Source organism: Chiloscyllium punctatum, chromosome 14 (genome assembly GCF_047496795.1).
Source record: "Chiloscyllium punctatum isolate Juve2018m chromosome 14, sChiPun1.3, whole genome shotgun sequence".
NCBI classification, from domain to species: domain Eukaryota; kingdom Metazoa; phylum Chordata; class Chondrichthyes; order Orectolobiformes; family Hemiscylliidae; genus Chiloscyllium; species Chiloscyllium punctatum.
Window position 1 is genome coordinate 13,017,284 of NC_092752.1, and position 13,233 is coordinate 13,030,516.

General features: G+C 40.3%; 1 protein-coding gene across 1 annotated transcript in view; it reads right to left on the reverse strand.

Moving 5' to 3' along the window:
- The window catches only part of papss1 (3'-phosphoadenosine 5'-phosphosulfate synthase 1), a 60,800-nt gene that overhangs the window by 43,202 nt on the left and 4,365 nt on the right, over positions 1-13,233 (reverse strand). Inside the window, exons 2-4 of the mRNA XM_072583905.1 lie at positions 8,066-8,180; positions 3,705-3,940; positions 1,447-1,585 (exon numbers count right to left, since the gene is read on the reverse strand). Coding sequence (XP_072440006.1) covers positions 1,447-1,585; positions 3,705-3,940; positions 8,066-8,180 — 490 coding nt within the window. The remainder of the gene's footprint in view (positions 1-1,446; positions 1,586-3,704; positions 3,941-8,065; positions 8,181-13,233) is intronic.

The window sequence follows — 13,233 nt, forward strand, 5'->3', positions numbered from 1 at the left end:
TGGCTGTGGTCGGAAACTGATTGTGAAGCGGTTCTTTCACAATGAATCTCAAACTAAGCAAGTTCTCAGATTATGTAATATAATCCAGAGAAAGAGGGAGAGGAAAAAAGAAATCAGCATTTAAAATGGTGACTCATCATTTCCTCAAAACGTTTTTGAAGTGCTGTTATTATTTCATGCATAATTACAGCAGGCAACTTACACACAGGCAATTGACATGAATGCCCAGCTAACTTGGGCAGTACAGTGGCTCAGTGGTTAGCACTGCTGTCTCACAGCACCAGGAACCCAGGTTTAATTCCAGCCTCTGGCGACTGTCTGTGTGGAGTTTGCACATTCTCCCTGTGTCTGTGTGGGTTTCCTCTGGGTGCTCCGTTTTCCTCCTACAGTCCAAAGATATGCAGTTCAGGTGAATGGGCCATTCTAAATTGCCCATAGTGCTAGGTGCATTAGTTAGGGGCAAAATATAGGGTAGGGGAATAGGTCGGTGTGGACTTGTTTGGCCAAAGGGCCTGTTTCCAGACTGTAGGGAATCTAATCTAATCTAATCCAATCCAATCATAACTATGTGGTGTTAAGCTTCGCATTAACACATCTGAATTTCTTACTCATTGATAATTTAATGCATACCAAACCTTTGGTGACTGTCACAAGCCACTTGATTATGAATGGATCTTGAAGGTTTTAAAAATACACTTTAAATCTTAACCGATGAAAAGATCAACAGGAGATTTAATAGGTGTGTTTAAAATTACGAGGAGTCATGGTAGATCAGACAGGGAGAACTGCTTTCATTGGCAAGCAGGTCAATAACCTGATGGAAAGAGACTGAGGACAACTGGTAAAATAACTTGGCAAAAGAGGGACTGGACTGGTTAAGACAATAATTCACTGGACTAGACAGGATAAAAGTAGGATGCTCCCAATGACCAGATAGTCCAGTACTCGGGGTCTCAGTCTATGGACATGGGTTTAGGCCATTTAGGACTGAGACAAGGAAAAACTTCTCTACCCAGAGAACTTGGTGGGCCTCTGATATTCTGTCACAGCAGGCAGTTGAGTTTAAAACACTCAATGTTTTTAAAAATGGAATTAAATATAGTTCTTCGGGCTAAAGGGATCAAAGGCTATGGGGAGAAAGCAAGAAGAGTTGGGTGATCAACTATAATCATATTGAATGATGGAGCAGGCTGGAAATGTCAAATGGCTTACTTTTCCTATTTTTTGTATAAAAGCAAATAATTGCAGGGTCATGGGGACAGGGGAGAGTTTGTTCTTTCAAAGAACTAACACACATACAGGGGCCAAATGGCCTTTAGTACTGACAGGTATTGTTGAAAGAAATAAATTAACAGTGACAAGAATCCTTTTGTGCTGTATGCGTTTGTTACACGAACCTCATGTATCCCCTGCCCTCAGATGCCCTTTGTAATCTCTCATATTTACCTTTTATCTCACCAGCTCTGGCCTTTTTGTACAGTCCCTTCACATCTCTTTCCTCGCAAACATGCAGAGGGGCATCAACAAATATTTCAAAAAATGGCAGGCCAGCACCTTCATGAATACTTCTGCCATTCTGCCGATCCTACCAACAGTGAAAGTTTACAATTAAAAGATAACATCAGCAATGTTCACCCAACTATGAGATATCCTGACACAGTTTTATAAAACATTGATGGAGAGAGAATAGCAAAGTAAACTGCCTTCAGGTCATTTTGTTGTTTTATCAATTACACATTCTCTCAACCACTCCTCCAGATTTCATATCTTCTATTCTAGAATGGCACTTTGACAGAGTCACTCAGGCTCTTAGACAAGAACCAGTCGCTGATTTATGCACAAAGTAGATCAAGATGCCCTGCTCCTTTCAAGAGAAGCCTGGTCTCTCTCTGATATTCTAACTGAGATCGAGAAATCAGCTCCCACATGATGATTTACACAAGCTGCATTCATGCACACTGTATAGTGTGCATTCCCTAACAAGTTTGAACAGCTTAGATTTTACACAAACCCATCTTTCCTTGATTAAAAGGGTCCAATAACAAATCACAAATTGAATTGTGACAAGGCATGGCACTTCCAGCCATGGACAAACAGAAGTGTGCCTCAAAATCTGTAAGACAGAGGAAAGGTGCAAGGGGTTAAAACAGGTGTTTTACTGACTACTGTCGAGAGAGCTGAAGGCTTTCCTTCAAATTGGCTGAGGAAACTCACAGAAAACTAAAGGCAAAAAACTTGAGTACAGGGGAATGGATGGGGAGATGACAGGAAGAGTGGGAAGATACAAAGTTGGAGAAGGGATGAAGAGAAATAAAAGTTTATGAGATAGAAAGTGAGTGTTTGGCAATAATAAGAGGTGACAGGATGACCGTGTTTAAAACAAAAGGAAAGATGGGCAGTTGCAGTTTGAACATTCAGAAGCTTGCAAAGGGCGAAAGAGCACCAATGGATTGAAGGTGAGAGTGGATGAGGACTTGCACATTGGGCAGGCTTGAAACTCAGTCAAACAAGGCATCAGGATTTTGCATAGCATGGTTCAACTTAAATGAACAACCGGGGTAGCAAAATGAGTCAGAGGCAAGAGAGCAACAGCAAAAGAAAAGCAATGGCTTTATTCACCGCAATGTTCACCAAAGATTTTGTTCTGGAAAAGTAGAGCAACAACTCAAAGATAGTCAAAACAATGTCTAGTGCAAGATAGGACACAGGCAGGAGTTGGACAGCTGTATTTTAGACAACAATGCGAAGTTCGCAAAAAGGGAAAAGGATGGGCCAAAAGGAAGCATTGGATTGACGGTGCAGAGTTACAGAAGTAGCAAAAAAAATTCTGAATATACTCAAGAATATAAAGTATGAATAACTGAAACACACTTAAGTTAAAAGCAAATATACTTCATATTTTGTTAATGAGGCTCTAAAAGAGCCATAAAATAAGACAGGCAGAATATGCAGGAAGTCTGCTTAAAACCTGATTCTTCAAGGTTGCATTGTAATGAAAAAATAATTTCAGACAATCAAGTACCATTACATCACTTAAATTACTACTGTGTCAAATTGTGAAAAAGTTTCACTTCTACCGCTTTTAGCAAATTTTAATTCAACAGTACTTTCAGCATCTGATGTTTACAAATGTACTTTTAAGAGCTGTAGAACTGCCTTAACTGGGGTTTAATGGTATTCTAAATAATGCTTGTGAAGTAATGTCTAAGAGAATACCTAGGTATCAAGAAGCATATGAATTAAATTCCGTAAAACACAATACAATAGATTACTCTAACACAATAATTACCAAGTACAGTTTTAAAACTGGTAAAGTGCCCACAGTCAATTGATGAATAAGTCTTTTCTTAAAGATTTTACATGCAGCATGGCAAGTGGATCAAGGCTTGAAAAACACTCTTGTCCACACCATCTGCTGACCAGAGCTTATAATAATGATGTTCAAGGTGACTGCTGAGAAACAGGGTTTGCATAATAAACATTAAAATTAGCACTTACAATGTTAAATATGTATAAATTACAAGTTTACACCTTCACAAGAATTTTAATATAGAGTAAAACTTTGAAAGTGAGTGTTGACGACAATGTGAGTGATCACTGTTACATTGAGAAGAAATGTTGACTGCCCCAATTGTATTTGCATATTATTCATAATATAAGAAAGCATCCCATGTACTTCATGTAGAGAGAAAACAGTTAAGTACCTTTGTGTAGGGAGAAATAAAACTGGCAAGGCACACAAGTCCAGCATCTGCAAACAGCTTGGCTACTTCTGCAATACGTCGAATGTTCTCCTCGCGGTCCCCAGGGCTAAAACCCAAGTTTTTGTTGAGACCGTGCCGAATGTTGTCTCCATCCAATGTGTAGCAGGGTATGCCATGGCAAACCAAGTATTCTTCCAATGCCATACTAACCGTAGTTTTACCAGCTCCAGACAGACCTGTTAAATGTCACCACAAAATTATAAGCAAAGCAAATTTAAATGGAACTATTTTCAGCAAACATTCTATGAACAGAATGTCAAGCTAGACTCTCTTGATGAACCTTCAGGAGCAAAATTAAGCAGAAGTCTTCCTAAGGACTCAAAATATCCCATGACACTATTCAAGACGAAGGTGACTTGCATCCTAATCAATCCTCAAACAATAAGATAATTACTGAAAAAATAGCTTAAATACCACCAGCATCAATGTCCACACAGACTATGTTACCCAAACTGTCCCTACTGCAATCCCCATTTCAAAGCTTGAAAAATGTCACAACCCCTCAGTAGGAATCGAGAGACCAAGGGCTGGTTACAGCAGGAGTACCGATATTGTAACTTATTCTAAACTCCATGATGACTGCCTCTGATCTCGCACTCCCATTTGGGGAAACCTTGACCTAGAAAATGGACCATACTGGGTTATATGCTTCCACCATTAAACAAAGATCATCAAAGAGTGAAAATATAATCCTGAATTCTCTGCTTCACCACAAACCTGTCTTCTTAAACCATCCTCCCCAATAGCAAGTAAAGGATCCTACGGCCTTTTCATGCATCTGCTTCCGGAACTTTCACTGGGCAAAAATTACTTTCCCATCTTTTGAGGTTCCAACCTACCTCCTTCTAAGGCTCTCTCCAACCTCATCTCTTTTATCTCCGGCACACGAGTCTATTCTGACCAAACTCTACGAGATCCTAGCCTGACTCCCATGTTAACAGATATCGTTAACTTCTCAGATGCCATCCCCTTACCTCCATCATCAAAAGTCTCCTCAATAAACCTATCATTGATCCTACTATCACAGAATAATAGAATCAGCATGGAAGGAGACCATCCAGCCCATCAAGTCCACACCAACAATACAAAGAGTATCCCACCCAGTCCCACCTATCCCTATAACCTATCCCATGGATAATCCTGCACACCCTTGGACGCTATGGGGCAATTTAGCATGGCCAATCCACCTAATCTATACATCTTTAGACTATGAGAGGAAACCTAGAACAAACCCACACAAATATGGGGAGAATGCAAACCCAACACATACAATCGTCCGAAGGTATACCTGAACCTGGGTCCCAGGTGCTATGAGGCAGCACTACTAACAGTGGCGCCACAGTGGCTCAGTGGTTAGCACTGCTGCCTCATAGCGCCAAGGACCCAGGTTCAATTCCAGCCTTAGGCTACTGTCTGTGTGGAGTTTGCACATTCTCCCAGTGTACTCCGGTTTTCTCCCACAATCCAAAAGATGTGCAGGTCAGATGAATTGGCCATGCTAAATTGTCTATAGTGTTAGGTACATTAGTCAGAGGGAAACAGGTCTGGGTGGGTTACTCTTCGGAGGGTCAGTGTGGACTTGTTGGGCCGAAGGGCCTGTTTCCATACTGTAGGGAATCTAATCTAATCTGAGTCACCACCCCTTGCAAACAGCTCAACTTCCATTATCATTTTCTTCTCTGAGAACTTTGAACATGTTGCTGCTTTGCACCCAATTTCCTCCAATCAGGCTTCCTGTCCATACAACAATTCAGCCACAACACTGAAACAGCTCTTGCCAACTGTGACCGTGGTAAACTTTCCCTCCTTATGCGTGTCAAACTGTCTGCAGACTTTGACAAAGTTGACCACAACACTCTCCTACGCCACTTGTCAGTAGCCATACAGCTTGCTAATACAGGTACACAATCCTTTACCCGAAATTCCGAAATCTGAAAAGATTCGAAATCCAAAGCTTCCTTGAGAGGTTTTTTTTTCTGCATAACAAGGTTGTTTGGCCTGTGAACAGGTGACCCAACTCCATACCCACTTGACCCACGTGACGTGGCGGTGTGGTCCAGCACTGGCAGGCGTCAATTGTATCTCAGCACTTGTTGTAGTCACACGTGGGGCTGCTGTTCAGTAAGATTTTTTTTTCACTGTGAAAATGTCATTTATTCTGAAATCCGAAAAATTCCAAAATCTAAAACACAATTGGCCCAACGGTTTTCGGATAAAGGATTGTATACCTGTACTAACCATTCTTACCTGTCTAACTGTGGCCAAACAATCATTTGTAATAGCTTCTCTTCCCACTCACATGGTGTTAGGCCTGGAATCCACCAAGCAGCTACACTCCTAGTTCTTAGTCACATACTGCTACTTTGTGAAATCAGAAGGAAAGCACAGCACCAGGGAGTGAACATATGTAAGGCCTCCCAAATGGTGGGCCGCAACTCCCAGTGGGACTGTCAGCCAAAGTTTTGGGATCACAGGCTCTGATGCAGCAGTGGCTGCGTGGAGCTCTGACTAAGAGCTAACAACTGGTGAGTCCCTTCTAAACTTTGTAGTTAATTTTATGCTGGTGTGGCCAAGCTGCTCAATCTTCTGCTATTGAATTCTACTCTGAAAACCTAAACAGGAAATTGTTCCTTTTAAGTAAAAAAAAATTCACTCTTCCCCTTTTGGCAAAACAGATTTGTGATTTATATTTACTCTATTTTTACATGCTAGAAGTCAAAACTCTGGGAAGATGAGCGTAAACAAGCAGAAATAAACAATTTCTTACATCTTCATTTTTTGCACCTTGTCTCCTCCCTCGCTGAGCTTGCCCACACACAGAATTGCTAAGCAAATCAAGAAACAAATTGTTCTAATTCCTATATCAAAGCTACATCACAATGTGCACTAAGCAGGCAGAATAGACATTATTGCTTTTAGAGACAACAGCAGTGAAGTAATTCTGATACTAAACTAGTAACCCAGAATCCCAGACTAATGTTTTGGGGGCACAGAATCCCACCATGGCATTTGAATTCAATCAAAAAACCTGGAATTAAAAGCTAGCCTAATGCTGACCATGCTATCACTGTCAATCGTTATAAAAATCCAGCTGGCTCATTAATATTCGTGAAGAAGAAAATCTTGCCTGGTCTAGCCTACATGTCACTCTGGACCAACAGCAATGATTCTCAACCACACTCTGGGCAATGAGGAAGGAACAATGAGCGCTGACCTTGCTAACGATGCACACACCCAGTGAACAAAATAAAAATCCAAAGAATGCAAGTTCAAATCCAACTATGATGTTGTGAATTTGAATCCAGTTTTTAAAAATCTAGAAATAAAAAGCTGCTATCAGCTGAAGAGGATGTCAGGTTGGAATTAAAACAAAAGAGAACTTGTATTATTAGGGCAGGAATAGTGCTGTCTTTAAGTGATTTGAGCTATATGCAACTTTAATATTACCATTATGTAGGTAACTCTCAACTGCACAGACCAAGCAGCTAAGCAGAGTACTCATATGTCAAACTACCGTGGTTCAATATGACACATGATGACCTTTTCAAGACAAATTGACAGAGACTATAAATGCCACTTTGCCAGTGATGCCCACAACACAAGCTTGAATACAAAAACTAATTTAAACAATGCTTGACGCATCATCTATGAGAAACATAAAAAAGGATATGTAATAATAAATCTATTTTGATTTGCGCTGTTAACACTTTGAAAGGGCTTCACATGAATAAAACCGAGCAAAAGGTATCAGAGGTGGGGGTGAAGAGAACTGCCAAACCGAATGGACAAATAATCAGGTTCAGAGAAGGCATTTCTGGAGGACATCTCAGGGAATGAGGATAAACGTAAAACTCCAACATCAAAAGAGGAACCAAGGAAGGAGGGAGATGTACACAAGGTGATATGAGTAGGGAAGAAAGAGCTCAGGTCCAGGGGAAGATGAGCGTAAACAAGGCAGAGTTTGAGGAACACAGGACAGGAGGTAAACAAGGCCGTGGAAAAGGGCGAGGATTTGAAAAAGAGGCAAATAATTTGAAATAGATGAAAGATGGATATGGACCAAAGGTATCCCAGCATGACAAGAATGTTGAACTCGCAGGACCAGGATCTTGACAGGACGGAACACAAAATCTTGAGACAGAGTGACTTGAGAGTGAAGCATGGAAGGGGTCAGTGAGGAGGTTAGTGTGGAGGAGAATAGGAATAATCTTCCACTGCATTGAGAGTGAAGCAAGCTGTGATGGTCATATTTTGCTCAGAATGCAAAACCCTGGTAGCATTTAAGAATAAGGCAATGTTACCTGTAAGCCAGACAGTGCAGCCACGGAAACCACCTCTGGTTCCCACAACCTGCCCACGTTTGTTTCTGCTGACATGGTGTGCCTGGAAGGTTACGTTGGTTGCTCTCTGTTTACCCTGTAAAATACACAAATCAGAACAATGAGAAACAAACACCATTTGAGGCATCAGCCAAGTTATTTCAACAGATGAAAAATAGTACACTTGGCTCTTCACTGCTGAATCTGTCCTTCTATAAAGAATGCATTAATAGTAGAAAACCATGAGAATTTACTATCACATAGGATAACTTAAGTTAAATCCATGGATGCAGTTAAGGAAAGGTTCGATGGCAACTGAGGAACAAAGGAGCAGAAGGTTAGGATGTTAAGATTAAATGAAGTAGAGTGGGAAGAAGCATAAACACAGGCCAAAGGCCCATTTTTGAGCCAAAATCTACACGATCTGCAATAGCCTCAAACTTATATCATGTCTATCTGGTGCCTTCAGAATTGCTGACCAGAATTAACAATCATGGTTTATTTTTAAAAACAGACTTCATTGACTTTAGACCAAGACCAAAAATCCGTTCCTAAATTAAAATGCTAATCTGCAACTATGATACATCACCACAGTTGATCAATCTGGTTAGTGTTAGAATGGGGGAACATTTAAGCACAAAGGACAATAATTTTAAAATTTCAGGCAAAAAGGAACAGAAAGCCAATCTTGACCAATATGACCAGGGGTGGTGGGCGAACAGGTTTTAGTGCAGGATCATTTTCATTGCGTCGGAGTGAAAAATGTGAGCAACCCAAGAGAGTATTAGAATTGCCCAATTTAGAGGAGACAGAAAAATAGCCAAGCACTCATATAAACATACAAATTGGAGGAACAGGCCATGCAGCCCCTTGAAGCCTGCTCCATTATTCAAAAAGGTCATAGCTAATCCGATTCTAACACTGAATCTGCATTCCGATTGACCTCTGTGAACCTTGTACCCATTACTTAACAATAATCTGTCCAGCTCCACCTAAGAAATATTCAAGGTCTCTACTTCTACCATCTTTTCAGGAAAATAATTCCAAAGGCTCACAACACAAAACACTTTGCCTCATCTCGCTTAATTGGGCAACCTCTGCTTTTGAGTCAGCGACCCAAGTTCTAGATTCTAGTGAAGGGGAAACATCCTCAGTTTATGTATGTTTTAATCAGGTCACCTCTTTCTCTCAAACTTCTGTGAATACAAGCATAGCTTGTCCAGCTGTCGGCCAGCCCCTCATTCCAGGCATTTTATGGTAAACCTATTTTGAAATGCCACCACTGTATTTACATCCTTCCTGAGAATAAGGTGCCTAATACTGGGCAGAGTACTCCAGATCAGTCTCACCAACGCCCTGTCTAACTGAAGAATAACTGTCCTACTTTTTCCTAATTCAATTCTCCTTGCCATAAGTAACATTCTACTGGCTTTCCTAATTTCCTGCTTTACCTGTATGCTGACCTTTTGCAATGCATGAGGATACCCCAGATGCCCTGGCATCTCAGGGGTCTGCAACCTCACACCATTTAGAAATGCTATTTAATCTCACTGCCCAAATGGACAATGTACACCATACCACCAGGTACTACGTCCAATCATTTATGTAAATTGTAAACACGAGTTCCCAGCACCAATCCCTGTGGCATATCACTTGATACATTTTTGCAACCAGAAAACAATCCATTCATGCCTATTCCCGGCATCAAGTCAGCCAGCCAGCCAACCTATTGTGTCAATGTGTAACCCCTACACACTGAATGTTTACTTTCTGTAATAATCTTTGATGTGACCCCTTATCAAATGCCTTAACAAATCTAACTACAGTACATTCAACAATGCCCCTATATCCAGAGCACATTACCTTCTCAAAGAACTCTGATAAATTGGTCAAACATATTTTCACTTCCACAAAACCATGTTGACTCTGTCAGGTTATCATGAACTTATTTAGATACAAGTTATTATTATTATTATTATTAATGAAATACAACATTTTTGCTACCTTTCAATGCAATCGGAGCATTCCTGAATCTCGCCACTTTCTCATTTGACACTTTTTTTTAAAAAAGACACAAGGATGAAGTCCATCAGGACCCAAGCAACATCACCCCACAGCTCCAACAATTTACTCAAGATTATTTCTCATGATTGTGATTTTCCTGAGTTCCCCCCTTCCCTCCAATTCTTGATTTACCCTTGCCTCTGGGATGTTACATGTATCCTCTACAGTTTTGTCTGATGCAAAATACCTATTGAATTCATCTGTCATTTCCTAACTTTCCAATATTAAATCTCCAATCTCACTGTAATATGTTCTCCTTTAAATATTTGTAGACAGTCAATTTGCTTTTATACTTTTGGCTAGCTTTATCTCAAACTTTAATTTTTGTCCAACCTTGGGTCAATTTTTGCTCTTTTTAATGTAATGTCTAATTTCTGATCTTTGGGCAATTATAAATTTTCTTTTAATGTGGTCCTATTTTTAACATTTCTAGTGTTACGATACAGAGACAGACAACCAAATCAAATCAGTCTCCCCATCCTTGTATTTGTAACACAGTAAACTTGACGTACTCAATGACCAAGGGCAACTAGGGATGGGCAATAAGATGGTGGCCAGCCAGCAACGCCCACATCACACAAATAAAGAAAAAGAATTGACCCAATGGTTCCTAACCAGATTTGAGTAACCGATAGAAACATCAAGTTTATAGCATAAACAAAAATAATTAACTTTTTTCTTTAATACAATAGCATTAGCTGGGCCAAGTTAAACAAAAAGATAATTCAAGCGTATGATTTAATCCAATCCTTTTTGATTCTGATCCACATTCATATAGACACACACACTGTTCAGGGATAAATTGAGAGATAAATTAAGAGAAAAAAGATGTAACTGGCCATCTCACTTAAGCAGTTTCAAAGATACGTAGTAGCATTGGGAAAGAACATATCTTTTTTGATTTCTGAAGACACCATCAATAAAATAAAAAGACTGATGAATATTCACTAAATTCCCATAATTTTCCAAACATACACTTTGTTGGACTATTGTCACTGGCCTGCATGATGGTCCCTGTTATCTGCCAGATGCATAATGCATCTCCAATGCCGAAACATCTACAGTCCTCTCTGAACAAGAATCAACCTGCAATTAATTTCCTCAGGTCTTATAAAATAAACACCAAAGCAACCTATCATAGTCACCTTCAACTCTCTGCTCACAGTTTCAAACAAAGACAATGAGAAAGAAAAGCATTGACTTTTCCAACATCAGTTAGCCACAGATAGTTGAAGCAGCAAATAGACTGAGGCAATGCACTAGTGTCACAACAAATATAAAGCAGGCAATGTTAATAATGAAGATACAAGGTCAGCCAGCTCATGGCTATATAAGAGACACAGATTAACAAATATCTGATTTATGAAGATCCTTGGCTGGAAGGAACATGCAATATCACTGGTGTGAAAAGAGTGTTTAAGTAGTGCAGGTGAAGTCTATACCAATTAGTTAGATGAGCAAATTGAGTGTAATGTAATTTGTCAGAAAGCCTGCAGACTTTACAAATTTAAGATGGGAAAATAAACTTTGGGAAGATCCACAAGTAATTGCCAAGGAATAGATACAAATTAAGCAATCAAATTCTCCTTTGTAACCACAATGGTACATGGAAACAATGGAAATAATGTGCAATTAGAACTGGAAGGTGACTCCCACTCCCTCAGCAGTCACCTGCCACTGGCATCGTTGTTGCAGTCACCAACCCACTGATAGCTCTGCTCACCAAGACTCAGAGATCTCAAAGTCAGACTGAACCATACGGGGGTATTTGTTGTCTTTAAACTAACTTAGATACTCCGAGGCCTGCACTCCCAGATTGTGTCTGCTTGGCCAGCTGCCACTTCTTCACTTTGTAGCAATGCTCTTAATTTCACACATGCATGATTTCACCCAGAGGTGGCACTGCACTTAAATTCAGCCTTAAACAACCAGGTAAAGTGACAGGTGGCATAAATGTAGCTGAAATGAGTTCATTCATGGGAAAGAATTGACATTCCTATTAGGTTCACCAGTAGAAACCGGTGAGAAGTCACATTGCTCATATGGGGGAAATCCAACCGAATTCAACTTGCAGTGGGAGCAACGGTTGTTGCCGTAACTTCACAAGGGATCGTCGCTGAACTCTTGGAATCAGTTGACTGTGGGCCTCAGTGACTTCCTAATGCAGGGTCTCTCAATCAGATACCGACTGTTCACCCCTCCAAAAAAACCACAAGCAAATCCATAAAGATTTTACACAAGAGGCTTAAAAGTGACACAGGAAACTGGTGCTACTTGTATCTAATCCCTGAAGCACTCAAAATTCCACTGGGCTCAGGGATAATTGATGCCTAATTAACATTCTTCCATGGACAGGAAAACATTGGCCCATTTCCACCTCCAATGTAATTGCAGGAAGATTCCCCACCGCTGGAGACTGAGGCACAGTTTCTGCCACGATTAAGCAGATACCATTGCTATGTTTCCCTCAGTGATTAACTTCCACCATCTTGCTGAATGATTGAACAGGTTTGATGGCCTATTCCTACCTTCATTTCTAATATTCAGTTTGACCGATGCCCAACTGGAGGAAATTGCAGCTCAAAGACTAGATATCAATGATTCTGAACTACTGAACAAAAATGCTGGGCATACCTACATTGTGTGCTCAGGTTAGTCACTTGAATTCAGCCACTTGAATCAATCCCAACAGTGACCAATAGAGCATCACTAGACACTTCCTAGATTTGAAGTAACTCCTGTTTATACTAAATGACATCAAGAATCAATATTACTCATTTCATCAAGCTGCTGTGCATTCTGGTTGTCCAATGCAAGATTGAGGGAAAACAACGGAGTCAAAAACTCAATAATCGGCAAATGCAGATTCAACTGCATACAGGGCCCGAGTAAAAGTTCAACAGAGGAGACTGAGGGGGGGACATGATCAAAATGTATAAACTTATGAGACATAAAAATAGGGTAGGCAGGAAGAAACTTTTCCCCTTGTGGAGAGATCAATAACAAGAGCGCGTAACATTAAGGCAGGAAGTTTAGTGAGGACTTTTTTTTCCTACCCAGTGGACAATGGGAATCTGGAACTCACT